This window comes from Dipodomys merriami, unplaced genomic scaffold (assembly GCF_024711535.1).
Source record: "Dipodomys merriami isolate MVZ:Mamm:240054 unplaced genomic scaffold, mDipMer1.0.p SCAF_15, whole genome shotgun sequence".
NCBI lineage: Eukaryota > Metazoa > Chordata > Mammalia > Rodentia > Heteromyidae > Dipodomys > Dipodomys merriami.
Genome location: NW_027202826.1, coordinates 33,495,923 through 33,513,861, shown reverse-complemented (window position 1 = coordinate 33,513,861; position 17,939 = coordinate 33,495,923). Strand labels below are relative to the sequence as shown.

The window sequence follows — 17,939 nt, the reverse complement described above, 5'->3', positions numbered from 1 at the left end:
AAAGCCATCCCAGAGAGGAAAGTCCATGTGCCTATGTCCAATTAAACATCAGAAAATTGTAAGTAGCACTGTGGCTCAAAGTGGTAGAGCACTAGCCTTGAGTAGAAACAAAACAAAACAAAACAAAACAAACATAAACCTCAGGGACATCGCCCAGGCTCCAAGTTCAAGCCCCACAACCAACAAAAAGGAAACAAAGTTCTGTTTAACATGTACAGAAGTTGATATAAAGTTTTTAAACATAAACTTTTCAGTTATTTCTGATGTAAAACATTAATAATTATTTTTCAAGTGTAACACTAACTTATAATTTCCTGCACCTGTATTCTTATTAACAAAAACTAGTATTTCATTATCATAAATAAAAACTAAGCAACAAAATATTGTTTCTTTTCAATTATATTTTTTCCAAGTCTAAAAGTATTCTTTTGTTCTAATCTTGTTCTAAATTTCAAAGGCTTTGTTTCTATACTTACTATAAAGTTTTGTGCTTCACTCACAGCTGGACTATGAAATATTTAATATGCAAGACATCTGTTTATACATTAGCTTATCAGTTGACGCTCATCTCAAAAATATTAACAGTGTATACAGTGTTAATTTTTTATTTTTTTGGGTCCGGTCGTGGGGCCTGAACTCTGGGCCTGGGCACTCTCCTTCAGCTCTTCAGCTCAAGGCTAGTGTTCTACCACTTGAGCTACAGCGCCACTTCTGGCTTTTTTCTTTTTGCTTATGTGGTACTGAGGAATCGAACCCAGGGCCTCGGGCATGCAAGGCAAGCGCTCTACCACTGAGCCAACTTCCCAGCCCCTACAGTATTAATTTTTTTAATAGAAGCCAGCTTCTATATGTTTGCCGTCAATTTAAAGTGAATCCAGGTCTTAAATAAGTTTGTGAATCTACCAATGGCATATTAACTATCCCTACTTGTCCCAAGAATCACGTTATTTCCTAATGGTCATTCAAACAGTGATGAAATTAAATATGTCTTTACTTAACATTTAAGTCAATTATTGCAAATGAGACAACACGCTATTTGACAAGTGAAGAGTTTCAAAATTAAAGCAAAACAAAACAAAGACCCTAAGAATTCAAAAGGTTTCAGGTTCTATTAACAAGGAGATGAGTGAATGAGGATGAATATGGTTAAAGTTGTTTGTTGTGAAAATTGCACAATAAAACCAATTAAACTGTTTCAAGGAAGAACAGATAAGGGAGTATGAAATAGGGGTGAGGCTGATTGGAATACTTACTTGTATGCATATATGGAAATGGCACAATGAAACCTCCTCTTATGAAACTAATGTATGCTAATAACATTTTAAAACATGGTTCAGACTCTAGATGAGTCTAAATGACAAGAACCCTCTAAAAGTCTTAAGATTCACAAAAGGGGTCTTTTAGCTCTGCCAGTTGCTCATAGTAGCTGGGGTTGTTGCTAAACTAGTAAGAGCCCTTGCCTAGCATGCATGAAGCCAGTGATTCAATCCCTAATAGTTTGAGAAGACCTAGTCTAAATTTCCCATCTTTCAATAAAGAAAATAGTCCGTTTCAGGAAAGAAAAAGGATTCATAAAAGGCTTGAAACTGAACATAGATCCTTGTGAGAGTCCAAATTAGAAGATGCACCCAAGGTGAAAGGAAAAGTAGCCAAGAAAGAAAAAAGAGAAGTTTTTAGAGTTGTGATTTGGTTTGAGCCCAGAACACACACATACATTTGCAGATTACAACTGAAAGCTCCAAACTGAACTTGCCCAGCCAAATTCTTTGTGGGACTCTTCTCAGTAACTTTCCACTATCATCATGGACAGAGGGATGGACCTATCTCCTTTAAGTGACAGATTCACTCTCATCCCTATGATTCTCCTTTCCTCATTCTACTTATAATCATATAGGCCTCAGAGCTGGCCAGCCTTTTGATTTGTTTTGGTTTGGTTTATTAGGACTACATCAGTATGTAGTCCACCTTACAACTCTTGAGCCTCCTTGCTTTAGTCTCCTGAAGAGTCAGATTTTTCCACTTAATCATGTGTATGTCTGTGTGCATATGTGTGTATGCATCCACAGGTGAACTTGCGTGTGTACCTATCTGCCTGCCTGCTGGTATTAGGGCTTGAACTCGGGGTGTTTTGTTCTTGTTTAGCTTTTGTGCTTGAGGCAAGTGCTCTACCTGGTCTTTGGCCCTCAATTACCTTGCTGAATGTCTACATGCCTGGATTTGTGATATTCAATAGACATTTAATTTTTAGCAAAGTCAAAGATTCACAGAAGATACTACAGAAACCTTCTTCCTTCCTTCCTTCTCACCTATGTCTTCCTCCCTTTTCTCCTTCCTTTGGAAGGTAATGGGAATTGCACTAAAGGTCTTATACTTGTTAGGAAGTCACTCTACTGCATCAGCCATGCCTCCAACTCTTTACTATGTTGGCTGCAATCCTATCTGTGCTTTTCTGTGTCACTGGGGATGACAGAAGCACAGCACAGCACTGGCTCCTGTCATTTTGCTTCTTCTGTACCTAGGGATAACAGACATGTGTCACTGCACATTGAGATGGAATCTTGAGAACTTTTAGGCCGGGGCTAGCCTTGAACCATCAAGTCCCCATCTTGGCTTCCCAAGTAGCTAGAGATTTCACAGGTTTGAGCCACTGTACCTCCCCTAATTTTTAACATCTCTTATTAGCACTGTACATTTGTGACAGTCATTGAACTAAGAATGATATGTTACTACTGAAGTATACAACTTATATACTTGTATTGTTGTTTCCTGTTCAGTATACTATAACATGACATTATTTATCTGTCCCCTCAAGATCCTGGTAGAATAGCATCATTTTTATGAATTACATAAACCTAATCATAAGGAGTTAGAAAAAAAGCCAAGAATATTCAAGGATACCTATACAACAACTTCAAAAAATGTCAATATTGTTAAAGGAAACATTGAGGGTGCTGTTCCTAAATGAAGATTTAAAATACATGACAAGCTGAGTGCTGGTGGTTCATGCTGACAATCCTAGCTACTCAAAAAGCTGAGATCTAAGGATCGTGGTTCGAAGCCAGCCCAAATCATAAGTCTCTTATTTCTAATTAACTACTAAAAGTTGGAAGTGGAGCTATGGCTCAAATGGTAGAGTACTAGCCTTGAACCAAAAAACTGAGGTATTATACCCAGGGCCCAGTTCCAACCCCAGAACCAGCACAAAAACAAAAACAAACACAAACAAAAAGACAAAAAACAAATGCAACACAAATCTAAATGGAATCATTCTGTCATAAAGGATCTCAGCCTCCTATATAGCTAGGATTATAGATGTGAGCCACTTGCACCTGATGAATTTGGAAAATTCCAAATTCACATTATCTTATACCTTTGGTAACAGAATGGCAGAAGATCTAGTTAAACGAGTTTTAGTAATTACTTTAAACTGTGTTGTTCTAAGTAATACAATTTTTCTTGAAAATGGACTGTATTTTGTAGAATTCCTTTGAGACAATTATACAGAAAAAATTTCTCAAAAAATAAAAATCATACTAAGTTCTTAAAACTCCTATACTCACCAATACTGCTAATAAAGGACTCATTAAAAATCCTTATCAGAGCCCTTACCATCCTCCTTCCAGATTCAGAGACAGTTCATCAAATGAAAGAAAAGTTATCCTATATTAATGATCTTATTAATGAGTGTTTACACAAAACCAAGAAAGGAGCAGAAAGAAGTTCAAACTGGAAATTTTTTTGATGAAATTGACCTTTATGACAAACTAAACTTAACCATACGCACAGAAATACATAAATATTCCAGAGGATACTTAAGAGCCCACAAAGCCAAGGTAAAGTCTCAACTCTGAATAGAATAAATGTGTCTCTTAATCTGTAGTTAGAAATGATACACAGGGAAAATTAAAGGTTTTTTTTTCACGAATTTAAAGAAAGAAATGTTAAAAATCTTGTCTCAAAACAGTTTATCAGCAGTGCACTGGTGGCTCATGCCTATACTCCTAGCTACTCAGGAGGCTGAGATCTGAAGATCACAGTTCAAAGCCAGCAAGAAAGTCTGTGAGACACTGATCTCCAATAAACCACCAGAAAACCAGAAGTGGTGCTGTGGCTCAAGTGGTAGAGTGCTAGCCTTGAGCTGAAGAGCTCATGGACAGCACCCAGGCCCAGAGTTCAAGCCCCACGACCGACCAAAAACAAAAACAAAAAACAAACAAAAAAAACACACCATAAAGAAGTTAAAAATTTAAACAGTTCATCTTAGGAAGCAAAGGTAATGACCACAGTAAAAAAATATTAAGGAGTTTCACTATCTTTAAAATGTATTCTAAATACATATTTCTTAGGAGAAAATTCCAAGATAGATGTTTTTCAGATCATCTTCAAAATTTATCTGATTGGTTATTTCCAAGTGGTCAAATTAAATTATAACACCTATGTTCCTGTAGAAAGCAGGTATACACGTTCAAAGCAAAAAGCAATTTGTTTTTAGCATAGAAAGTTAAATCTAGGATGAGTAATATGAACCAATAACTATATTGACTTCATTTCCACATCATAATCTGAATGGTGTAAATATTTAAATCTCATCACAAGTATTAATCAGACCTTTTTTTTAAAGTTCCTAACTTGCTATTTTGAAAAATTTTAAACATAAAGTTGAAAGAATAAACATCCATTATTCTTTAAAAAATCCTCCTTATAGAATCAAAACTATTTCTGTAAACTATACTAGGCTTTATACAGATTAAAAATACACATTAAAACTGATAATTAGGACTAGTAACAATTTCTAAATAGGTTATGAACTCAAGATAATTTTTCAACATCATTTACCTTTTCTGTATGTAACTAGAACACTTAAAATTTTAAGTAAAAAAACTCAAGTTAGGGGCTGGAAAGGTGGCTAGAGCGCTAGCCTTGAGCTGAAGAGCTCAGGGACAGTACCTAGGCCCAGAGTTCAGGCCCCATCACCAGCCAAAAAAAAATAAAACAAAAAAACTCAAGTTAATGTTTAGATTTTCCATGAACAAAGTGTAAGATAAACCTTCCCAAGAACCACTTACCATTTTCTTACAGTAGAAGACTAAAAGTAAAATTGTATTCAAAGTTATGAAAGTTTTTATATTGAAAATAGATGACATATTTCTAAAATAATCCTAGGACTGTCCAGAGAGCTATACTAAGTAGCATCTATAACTATTATATTAGATTACAAAAAAAAGTAAGATACTAGTTTCTAAGAAAATATGTGTGTCCTTTCAGATTCAAATCTAAAAAGCTGTGAGCTAGGTCCTCATCAAATACATTTTTTTATTTTCAAATAGACAGAAAATATTCTACTATAAATATCCAACTGTGAGATACACAAGATAGAAACAGTGAAATAAAGATGACAATAAAAAGCAGAGAGAATTCTGGTACAACAATGTCCATATGGTAAGAGACAGAGACCAAACAAAAATCAAGATGTCCTTGAAAATTTCAAAATCACTTATTACTCCAACAATCAAAATTGCAACCTTTAAAACCAGTCATGGTTCACCAAAAATCAGTCTAAATGATCTCCTATCCAATAATTTCTAAAATCTCTAGAAGAAAAATTACCAAAAATATGTTGAAGATACTGACTCTTAAAGAACAAATAAAGAACTGACCAACTTTATGATTTCAAATGGCCAATGATTTCAATTTTCTAAGATAGAAAAAAACAATTCGTTACACACTAAAAAGGTGCCTAGTGTTATTAAAATAGTTTCTGAAATAAATTGACACTTAACATGTTTATGATATACTTCTGTTATATCATCCTCAGAAATGGATTTTACAGTACAGACACATGTATGCATTTGCTAACTAGATACATAGTATTGTGATATTGTAATTTTGTTGCATAAAATTAAATTAAATATCTAGTCCTAAAGTAAATATGAATCTATCAAGAAAGATACATCTCAAGCAATGGAAGGTAAGCAATGAGCCAATAAAAAGTACACATGCATCTGTGTCTATGTACTTAAGTAAAAATATGATGCATATATTATTTTCTGACTGAAATGTATTTTTAAATTTAGAGTGTAAATTTACCAAAAAAATCAGTTTATAAATATTCAACTCATTACCATATTTACAACTAAGTCTTGTTTAGTCAAAAGTCTTTAAGTACAATTAACACAATGCAGAAACAAAAGCATTTGTTTCTATTACACATGTGTATAAGAAATATCAGGAAGCAAGAAAAGTGAATCTGGGTCCACCATGGTATCATGATTATATAGGTTAGTTAAGTTATTCCTCTCAGTCATCTCTCTATATTATCTTGTCATCTACCTCAAATAAAAATAAACATTAGGCTGGGCACAAGTGGCTCACCCCTGTAATCCTAGCTACTCAGGAGGCTGAGATCTGAGGATCACGGTTCAAAGCCAGCTTGGGCAGGAAACTCAGTAAGACTCTTATCTCCAATAAACTACCAGCAAACTGGAAGTGGCTCTGTGGCTCAGGTGGTAGAGCGCTTGTCTTGAGCTGAAGAGCTGAGGGATAGCGCCCAAGCCCAGAGTTCAAGCCCACGACCAATTAAAAAAAAAAAAAATTAGCTGCTGCTTTTTCCAAAGTAGAAAATGAATGTAGAAAGAAGTCAGAGATAGATTAACCATTAAAAAAAAAAATTAACAGCCTACCTTTATAGCTAGAAAATTCAGTCCACTCTCATTGGCCAAAGCTTTGGCTATCATTGTTTTAGAGCACCCTGGAGGCCCATACAGGAGAACTCCCTTAGGTGGCTGAATACCCATTCGGATGAATGACTCGGGGTGTTTCAAAGGCCATTCCACAGCTTGTTTCAATTTCAGCTTGACATTCTCCATTCCTCCTATATCTGACCAGGATACCTGCAAAACACAACAGTTTCTAAATGCAAGTTTTGGCAGGCCAAACAGAGAACAAAAACAAAGCATGTCAGCCAAGCGCTGGTAGCTCGCGCCTGTAATCCTAACTATTCAGGAGGCTGAGATCTAAGGATCATGGTTCAAAGCCAGCCCAGGCAGGAAAGACCTTGAGACTCCTATCTCCATAAACCACGAGAAAACCGGAAGTGGTGCTATATAGCTCAAGTGGTAGAGTGCTAGCCTTGAGCTGAAGAGCTGAGGGACAGCGCCCAAGCCCAGAGTTCAAGCCCCATGACCGACAAAAAAAAACCTCAAAAAACAAAAACCAAAAAACAAAGCATGTCATCAGCAAAGAAATTACAAGGGCTAACAACCCATTTAAAATTTAAGAAGGTCCTTTTAAGAATATAAAGTAGTAAATTAGGAGTACATTAAATTAGGAGTAGTAAATTAGGATCAGTGTATTATAAAAATACTAAAAATATCATTTCTGCTTAGTACTGTATAAACACTTCTTACATGATTAGACATATTATTAAGTTTGTCTTCTGCTTTAAAAGTCTCATCTAGCCAGGCACCCAGTGGCTCACGCCTGTAATCCTAGCTACTCAGGAGGCTGAGATCTGAGGATCGAGGTTCAAAGCCAGCCCGGGCAGGAAAGTCCGTGAAACTCTTATCTCCAATAAACCACCAGAAAACCGGAAGTGGCACTGTGGCTCAGGTGGTAGAGCGTTAGCCTTGATCTGAAGAGCTGAGGGACAGCATTCAGGCCCAGAGTTCAAGCCCCATGACCGACAAAAAAAAAAAAAAAGTGTCATCTATATGAAAATTTTCTGAGTCAGTGATCCCAGATGGATCCCTCATCCATCTATGTATAATTTTTCAATTTCAAAAGGCTGTGCAAGATTACAATTTAACATCTAAGTCACATCAGTCACCACTCCCATCATTCTCCCTCACTAATCTATACATTTAAATTTATATACTTAATTCCTATTATTACTTTTTCATGTGTGTGTGAGAGCACACTGGGGCTTGAACTAAAGACTTGCTTCATTGGTCTTTTGTTTGGCATTCTACCAACTAAGCCATTCCTCCAGCCTGGCTTTTTTGTTAATTAATTGGAGTACGAGTCTCATAGACTTTTCTGTCAGAGCTGGCTCCTAACCTGATCCCCCTAGATTAGGATTACAGGCATGACTCAGTGGTACCCAGCTTATATATTTAATTTCTTTTTTATCTTTTTTTTTTTTTGGTTGGTCATGGGGCTTGAACTCTGGGCCTGGGCGCTGTCCCTGAGCTCTTCAGCTCAAGGCTAGTGCTCTACCACTTGAACCACAGAGCCACTTCCGGCTTTTTCTGCTTATGTAGTGCTGAGGAATTGAAATCAGGGCCTCATGTATGCAAGGCAAGCACTCTACCACTGAGCCACCTTCCCAGCCCATATTTAATTTCTTAAGCTTCTTCTTTAACAAAGTTTAATTTCAAGAACAATTCTGCAAGTCCTTCTGATGGTTTTGTCTTTATCATACAAATGAAGTATATTCAAACTTCTTTGCTGACATAAGAAATATCTCCAAAATAAAGTAGCTATTTTTTATACATATCATATGAATGATGTGCTTATCAGAAAATATACCTAGAAAATAGAAGAAAACATGAATCCAGATTTAAGTAACTCAAAAGCTAGTAAAGGACCTGTTATCCTGAATGGTAGTTCCTGTTGTCTCTCATCTTTTATTTTTAATTTTGAAAATTTTAAAACATATACAAACATTCAAATAACCACAGTACAATGGAAAGGACACTAAGTACAATAACAAAAGAAACAGAAAGGGCCTTTGGCAGCTCCTAGGAAGGAAATATTCCAGCTGGAAGACAATTTGAAAGCAAACTCTCAGAAGGATGCATAAGATGTAAAAACAGGGAAATGGTCATGCAGAGGCCAAAAAAACTGGCAAAATTCTGAGAAAGAGGGAAGCATAAAGAGTGTGAGGAACAAACATTTAAAGGAGAAAACTGAAGCAAGTCAGAGTCATACAGTGGAATTTTAGGTATAGAAAATGGTGTGTATAATCCAATTTGTGCTTCAGTAGGACTTTTGGGACAGGATTCACTTGAAGGGAGACAGAGTACAGGGAGAACCATTAAGGATCTATCACAAATACCTGCTTTAAAAAAACCACTTGATGTTTTCTTCCATTCTTTTCTTGGTATTGTTTCTAACTTATTTATAAGGTACCATCTGATTTTTTTGTTGCTTTGTATGTTCCTCCCCCACAGTATAACCCCTGTTTTCACCATATTTGATGTCAGTATAATTTGGGGAGGGGAAGGGAAAAAACAAAATGTTTAAATAGGGATACAGGCTGACCCACTGTAACAATGAGATGTACAAAACACTATGTTGAAAAATGAACTTTACAATTTAGGTGGGGTGGGAGATGGGGGGTAGGAGCAGTGTAGTGGAGGAGGTGGGAGGGAAGAGATGGTAGAGGAAAAACAAAGGAGGAGGCAACAATGCTTGATAAGAAATGTACTCATGGATGGGCTGGGAAGGTGGCTCAGTGGTAGAGTGTTTGCCTTGCATGCATGAGGCCCTGGGCTCAATTCCTCAGCACCACATAAGCAGAAAAGGCCGGAAGTGGCACTGTGGCTCGTGTGGTAGGGCGCTAGTCTTGAGCTGAAGAGCTGAGGGACAGCGCCCAGGCCCAGTGTTCAGGTTCCACAACAGACCAAAAAAAAAAAGAAAAGAAAAGAAATGTACTCATTACCTTGCTCATGTAACTGTACCCCTCTGTACAGTATTTTCACAATAAAAAAAACATTAAAAAAAAGAAGAAATAATGGTGGCTTATTAAAGAAATAATGGTGGCTTATGATACAGATAATTAAGACATAATTATGTTTGGGTGATTATCTTCAGAGAGTTGATCTTAAAACAAAAGGGATGTGAAGATGCTGCAGTGATGACCCAGAACAAAATACATGTACACATAAACAGCTTTGTTGAATGGCAAAATATTCAATGTATAGCCTAAACTTAAGATAAATAAAGGAAGGGGTGGTACGGGAGGGGTGGGTGAGAATATTGAAAGGGGTGACTGTATTTTTAACTGTTTTGGTTAATATATGGTAACTCCTTTTTACAACTACTGAAAGATTATAAAAATATTAAAAAAGAAAAAAACCAACTTGAGCCAGGCACTGGTGGCTCATGGCTGAAATACTAGCTACTTGTCAGGAGGCTGAGATCTGAGGATCGTGGTTCAAAGCCAGCCTGGGCAGGAAAGGCCATGAAACTCTAATCTCAATAAACTACCAGAAAATCCAAGGTGGTGCTATGGCTCAAGTGGTAGAGCACTAGCCTTGAGCTGGAGAACTGAGGGACAGTGTTCAGGCCCAATGTTCAAGCCCCATGATCAACAAAACAAAGCAAATCCTAGATTTTCTGGAGGCTGAGATGTGAGGATGGAGGTTCAAAGCCAGCCTCGACAGGAAAGTTCAAGAGACTTTGATCTTCAATTAAGCACCAAAAAAGCCAGAAGTGAAACTGGCTCAAGCGGTAAGTACTAGTCTTAATAAGCAAAAGAACTCAGGAGGCAGGCACTCAGGCCCTGAGGTTAAGCCTTAAACCTGGGGGTGAGGGGTGGAGGAAAGAAAGAAAGCATTAATCTCTAAATTTTTTTTAAATTGTGAAAATACTGTATAGAGGGGTTACAATTACATGGGCAAGATAATTAGTACATTTCTTATCAAGCATTGTTGCCTCCTCCTTTGTTTCCCCTTCCCATCTCTCCCCTCCCCCACCAAAGTTGTAAAGTTCCTTTTTCAACATAACGATTTGTACATCTCATTGTTACAATGGGTCCACCTGTATCCCTATTTAAATGATTTAGTTTTTTTTCCTTCCTCTCCACAAATTATACCAACATCAAATACAGTGAAAGCAGGGTTTATACTGTGGGGAAGGGACATACAAAGCAACAAAGAAACCATCTTATAAATATATTAGAAATCATCTTATAAATATAAAAGAAAAAACATTTGAATACTTATCTTGGGGTTCATTTCACCTAACATCAACTTATCTGACCTTCTCTACTTGTCTCAGACATATACTAGTTATTGCAAATAAGGGAAACCATGGGACCTATGTTTCTAAATTTTTTAATAAGGTTAATGCTACCATCTTGATTCTGGCACAAAATATTTCCTGGCTAAAAGTAATCTACTAATATACTCATTACCTGACTTATAACTGTTACCCCTCTGTATCTCACCTTTCTTTAAAAGTATCACACCTGTAATCCTAGCTACTCAGGAGGCAAAGATCTGAGGATCACAGTCTAAAGCCAGTTGAAGTAAGAAAGTCTATGAGACTCTTATAGCTAGAAGTGAAGATGGGGCTCAAGTGGTAGCTTTGAACACACACACACACACACACACACACACACACACACACACACACACACACACACACACACACACACACACACACACACACACACACACACACACACACACACACACACACACACACACACACACACACACACACACACACACACACCCCTACTTCTCAATATGCTTTTCTGTACTATTGCTACTACATAAAACTTTAAAAGGTCTAAGAAGTTAGCAAGATGGATTGATCTTGAGGCAGGCGGCTCACTCCTGTAATCCTAGCTACTCTGGAGGCTGAGATCTAAGGATCGTAGTTGCATTCAAAGGTGGCCTAGGCAGGAAAGTCCGTGAACTCTTATCTCTAATAACCTACTCAGAAAAAGCCAGAAGTGGCACTGTGGCTCAAGTGGTCATTAGCCTTGAACACAGACAGGCTCAGGGACAGCAGTAAGGCCTGAGTTCAAGCTCCAGGCTCAGAAAAAAAGAAAAAGAAGATTGATCTTGAGATTTGACAGAAGAAATATTTTGGTTTTTTTTTCGGTCATGAGGCTTGAACTCTGGGCTTGGGCGCTGTCCCTCAGCTCTTTAGCTCACTTCTGTCTAGACAACAGAAGCAAAACCAAAAGAAACCAACCTCAAAGGTTTGCCAAGCATCAGCACAGAACTAATAGAATTTCCACAGGTTATAGTATCCATTCCTAAAACAGCAACATTTTATTTAATAAGACATCACAGAAATCCTCCATTATTTGTGTGTAAAAAAAATTTACAGAGGAAATATATAATGTATACTATTGCTAAAGAATAGGAACTTAGCAGGGCACCAGAGGTTCACACCTGTAATCCTAGCTACTCAGGAGGCTGAGATCTGAGGATCATGGTTCAAAGCCAGCCCGGGAAGGAAAGTCCATGAGAGTCTTATCTCCAATAAACCACTAGAAAACAGGAAATGGCACTGTGGCTCAAGTGGTAGAATGCTTGCCTTGAGCTGAAGAGCTGAAGGACAGCGCCCAGGCCCAGAGTTCAAGCCCCACAACTGACCAAAAAAAAAAAAAAAAAAAAAGGAACTCAAGTAATTATTCTAAGAGTATATGAAGAATTAAATATAATTAAAGCTAATAAGTTCATCCAGCTTACTGCTAATATACTAATCCTAGGAAATGCAATGGACAGTCACATTCTCAAGTTGTAGGTTAATCTAAAAATGCAGCAGGAAATCTTGGATATATAAATTAATGAAAGACAGCTTATTATTCAAATAATTAAGTTTGTTGCTTTTAAAAGTGAGAATAACAAGCCAGGCACTGGTGGTTCATGCCTATAATCCTAGCTACTCAGCAGGCTGAGATCTGAGGATCAAAATTCAAACCAGTACAGGCAGGAAAGTCCAAGTGAGACTCATCTCCAACTAACCACCAGAAAACTGGAAGTAGAGCTATGGCTCAACATGGTAGAATGCTAGCCCAGTGCAAAAGAGCTCTGGAACAGCACTCAGGCTCTGAGTTCAAGTCCCAGGACTGGCAGAGAGAGGGGGAAGAAAGGGGGAGGAAAGAGAACACAAGAGAGACAGAGAGAGGAGGGAGGGAGAAGGAGGAAGGAGGGAGAAAAAAGAGAAAGGGGAAAGAGAGGAGAAAGAAAAGAGAAAGAGGGAGGGGAGAGATGAGGGAGTGAGGATAACAGGAATATTTACTCAATTCATGGCATTTGTTATGCATTGAACTCATAAGTTTAACCTGGATCCAAACTTAATTTTGGAGTCTGGGCTTTTATAGCTTGTCCTAATGCTTTAGTGACCATTCACATTATAAAACTGGGTTTATATGAAAGTAGAATCTATCTTTGTAATTTTTTATTATTACTATTACTGTGAATCAAATATCCAAATACTAAAAACTGGAATCCAAATGTAAGAAAAGAAGTATACAGGTGAATTATTTCCAAGTTAAAAAAAAGGATAAACTGACCCTTCATGTAAACTGAAAAAGGAAAGCTTGGATAAGACTTTATAAGTACAAATGTATTAAACTTAATGGATATAAATTTCATATATTTAGTTCAGAAAACCATTTATCATTGGTAATGGTTATAGCGTATTTGGACTTACCTACTGAAAATACAAATATGGAGCATATGGTTGTCTGTGTGTGTATGTGTGCACATGCATGCACACTGGTTCTGGGACTTGAACTCAAGGGTCTGGATACTGTCATTCAGTTTTTTCCTCAAATCTAGCAATCTATCATTTGACCCATAGCTCCACTTCCTGCATTTTTTTTTTTTTTTTTGGTGATTAATTGGAGATAAAACTCTCATGGACTTGCTGCTCACGCTGACTTTGAACCACAACCCTCTAGGGTAGCAAGAATTATAAGCGTGACCCAGGGTGCCCAGGTTTAATGTGACACATTTAATACAGCAAAATAAGTTATTAAACCCTCTGCAAAAATAATTTGTCGGTATTTCAATAGATATAGTAGCCAGAACCAAGGAAAGTAAAACTTAGGAATCTAATTATAAAAATGTTGACTTCTTAGGAAAATTTTTATAACTTACAGCAGACATAAAAAGCACTGTAGAAAGTACTTTCACCAGTGCTAATCATTCCCCAGTTCATGAGTAACATCACAGTACACCATGGCCTTAACCCAAATAAAGTGCCAAATGGAAAATGGCTCATATCCATGCATTGTAAATATTCTATCAAAAGAAAATAAAGGAAAAAAGGTCTTTTATTAGAGCAATTAAAAGCACAGTTGTAGTACCAGTTCCTATGATGAATCAGTTTAGCAATTCCAAGAGTTAGACAGACACTGATTAAACACATTCTCCACTGGCAGGAATTTTAAGTTTAAAACCACACAGTACGTTTAGGACCTAAACATTTAAACTCTATAGCAGATTGGAATAGTTTTTAACCAGCACCTGAAATGTTCATGTGTGATTCTGATGATTTAAGCATCTATCTGACCCATTATAATCACACAATAAATTTTTAAAAAGATGAACATTACAAAAAAGTATTCATATCAGTGTGACCCAAAATTGGACTATAAATCACAGAGATATTAAAAGTTTCCATTAAACCAACATTAATCATTCATTATTCCATAGTATTTGTAGAATAATTAATGCTAAATGAGTATGTTCTGCTACATGGATTTTGAAAAACCCTCAAATTGAGCCAATCAAATTTGAAAATGTCTCAAAAAAAAATCAAAACCATAATGATTGCCTCAACCCAGAGGCAAGTCCTTAGGAGAACTTCCTATCTGTAGGATATAGTTTCCCAGCCTAAATTTAAATAACTAGTTGTCATAAAAAGTTAACAAGTACTAAACATGGTAGCTCATAGAAATAAAGGGAATCTCACTTCAAGGCTAACCAACATCCTTCCATGTAAGCATTTTTAACAGTCCACCTCTTTCTCAATACCATACACAACATATTGCCATTGCTTCTGTCTTAATGTCCATTTGTTAGTAATGTTAACATGTCCCAAGAAAACTATGCGGCCACCTTTCATTCTTTGTTATTCTTTGTATCACACTTGGGTCATGAGGGACATAACACATGGCCCACAAACTAAAGGTGGCCTGCTGTCCTGTAATAATATGCTTGTAAAACAAACTGATGAAACAATGTCGTCAGCTTGTTCTAAAGTCAGCCTCGTTGACATTTCCCAACTGCAAAAAAAAGTATCACCCAGCAACCATACTTGTCATGCATTCCATACATACAATAACCGTTCATAACTTCTCTCATAGTAGTAAAAGACTAGAAACAAGTCTAGTGTTGAATAAACAACTAAAGCATATACGTATTAGGGAAACTACCACTGTGGCTATGTCTGCCAAAGGTCACTGTGTGAAAAGCTTAATTTTCCCTGCTAAGTGATAGGACACAATGGGAGTCTCTAGGCCATGGTCCCTTCCTCTTCCACCTCACCACAGCTGCCAGGAGGTGAGCAACTTCCCCTCCACGCTCTCCACCATGAAGGACTGCCATGCACAAAAGCAATGCAGTCACCAACAATGATCTGAAACCTCCAAAACTGAGACTAAATAAAGCTTTCCTCTTCTCAAATGTACTAACAGCAAGGAGGCTAACATAATGCAAAATTAAAAGAAATCCACTGTAAATCCTAGCTACTCGGGAGGCTGAGATCTGAGGACCGTGGTTCAAAGCCAGCCCGGGCAGGAGTGTCTGTAAGACTTTTATCTCAAATAAACCACCAGAAAACCAGAAGTGGTAGAGCATTTGCCTGAAACTGCAGAGCTGAGGGACAGAGCCCAGGCCCAGAGTTCAAGCTCCACAATCGACCAAAAAAAAAAAAAAAGAAACCCAGCCAGGTACTGGCGGCTCACGCCTGTAATCCTCACTACTCTGGAGGCTGGGATCTGAGGATGGTGATTTGAAGCCAGCCCAGGTAGGTAAGGTCCCTAGACTCCCATCTCCAATTAAACATCTGCAAAAAAACAAGAAGTGGAGGCATTGAGCAATTAAAGTCAGAGACAGAGTCCAGGCACTCAACTCAAGCCCCAGGACCAGCACACACACAAAAAGAAATCATGTATGACACATCCAACCGTTTGGATAAATCTCTAGGGAATTATGTTAAGTGAAAAACCTAATTTCAAAAGGCTAATTCTATCTATATGGTCCTTTTGAAATAATAAAAGTTTAAAAATGGCATTAGGTGGATATGGTTAGAAAAGGCCAATGTGTGAGATATTTGTGGTGTACAATTAGTATCTTTTTTGTATCTGTGCCAGAACTACAGCTTGAACTCAGGGCCAGGACACTCAGGGCTAATGATTTACCACTTGAGCTACAGTTTCTTTTGTAGCTTTTTGGTAGTTAACTGGAGATAAGAGTCTTATAGACTTGGCTACCTGTGCTGGCTTCAAACTGCAGTCTTCTGTTCTCAGCCTTTTTAAGTAGTTAGGATTACAGAAATGAGTCAGTGGCACCTGGCAGTCAGTTTATTGATTGTGGTAATCAATGCCACAACCTTTAGCATATGAAACATATGTACAGGAATAAATACTCACCCACAAACAAGAGTATAAGTAAAAAAATAAGTGTAAGATCAAGAGACAATATAATACAAACTGCCTGTTTGTGATTTTGTGCTACAGTTTTGCATCACTACAGTTTTGTTTCACTACAGTAAAGAATGCACAGTGTCTATTTTACAATTGCATTGGATCCACAATTATCTCACAATTACAAAAATTTCAAATAAACAATGCTTTGACTAAAATGTTTTTGAAGTTTAACATAGCAAGACAGTTTCTGTAGAATCTCATTCTTTCAGAGCTTAAATGAACAGAAAAGTTAGCATGCAGTAAAGATAACTTACATTTGGGACATCAATTGCTACTTCCCTCATAGCACTGGGCCTGATGTCCTTCATTCCCTGCAAGAAATCATTCAAAGTGATCTTCACCAAGCTGGACACCTTGCTGTCAGGAAGGTTAGGCTGCTTCTTCAGGAAACTACGCAAAGCACAGAAACCTGTCATGAGGAAAGGGACACAAGATTTACCTTGTGTGTGCGCATCTATGTATGCAGTCTTGGGGCTTGAACTCAGGGCCTGGGTGCTGTCCTTGAGCTTTTTTGCTCAAAGTTAGTGCTCTACCACTTGAACCACAACTCTACTTCCAGATTTTTGGAGGATGCTTAAGTGGAGATAAGAGTGTCATGGACTTTCTTATCTGTGCTGTCTTTAAACTGTGATCCTTACGTTTCAGCCATGGTACCGGGCAGGAATTACCTTTTATTCCATAAACATAGACTGAACAATAATAATGAAAAGAATCCAAAACTCTGTGAACACATTAGTCCTTAAAGTATTGTTGCTTGCATGTATATATGGTGTGAAAGTTTGAGGACAAAAGACAGAAGAATGCGGAAGGCAAATGCCAAATCCCAAGAGTTTAAGTTTTGAACATGAAACCAGGAGAGACTGAAAATACAAGAAGACAGATATTTTATAAGCAAAAAATAAAACTTAGAGAATATCACTCATAAAGAAAACCAAAAAGGTTTATCAAAATAATTTGAAAATATCTGGGGGAGGGGTTATACTACCAGGCAAGTATTCTATTGCTTGAGCCCCATCTCCAGTGTACTGTGAGCTATAATTTTTTTAAATAGGCTGGCTTGGACTGCCATTCTCCTATTTATTCTTCTCATTGCAGCTGGGATGACAGGCTCATGCCACCTCACCTAGCTGAGATGGAATCTTGTGAACTTTTTGCGTGGGCTGGCCCCAAAACATGATCTTCCAGAGTACCAAGGATTACAAGTGTGAGCTACTAGTGTATGAAGCCCTAAAGAACAATGAAAGCTCAGTCCCACATATCAGCCTAATTCCAACTCTGTTAACTTGTTCATTGAAATATGAGATGATAAAATATGGCAGGTTATCAGAAAAGAAAAAAAAGCTATTTGCAAAAGCCATAAAAATGTAACAAAGATCCTAGATACTCCTGCCACAGGCCATTAGATTCTTTTCAACTTGTAAGTACTATGATTCCTCATTCGAATACACTTAACATATTTTACACAACAAATGGTAGTCTTAAATGGTCTATCCTTACTAGACAATAAATGGGGCAAAGCTAAGGTGCTAGGGAACAC

General features: G+C 37.4%; 1 protein-coding gene across 1 annotated transcript in view; it reads right to left on the bottom strand.

Moving 5' to 3' along the window:
* Afg2a (AFG2 AAA ATPase homolog A) overlaps positions 1 to 17,939 on the bottom strand; it is a 130,149-nt gene that overhangs the window by 85,311 nt on the left and 26,899 nt on the right. The window contains exons 10-11 of the mRNA XM_070022556.1: positions 16,657 to 16,811; positions 6,681 to 6,890 (exon numbers count right to left, since the gene is read on the bottom strand). Coding sequence (XP_069878657.1) covers positions 6,681 to 6,890; positions 16,657 to 16,811 — 365 coding nt within the window. The remainder of the gene's footprint in view (positions 1 to 6,680; positions 6,891 to 16,656; positions 16,812 to 17,939) is intronic.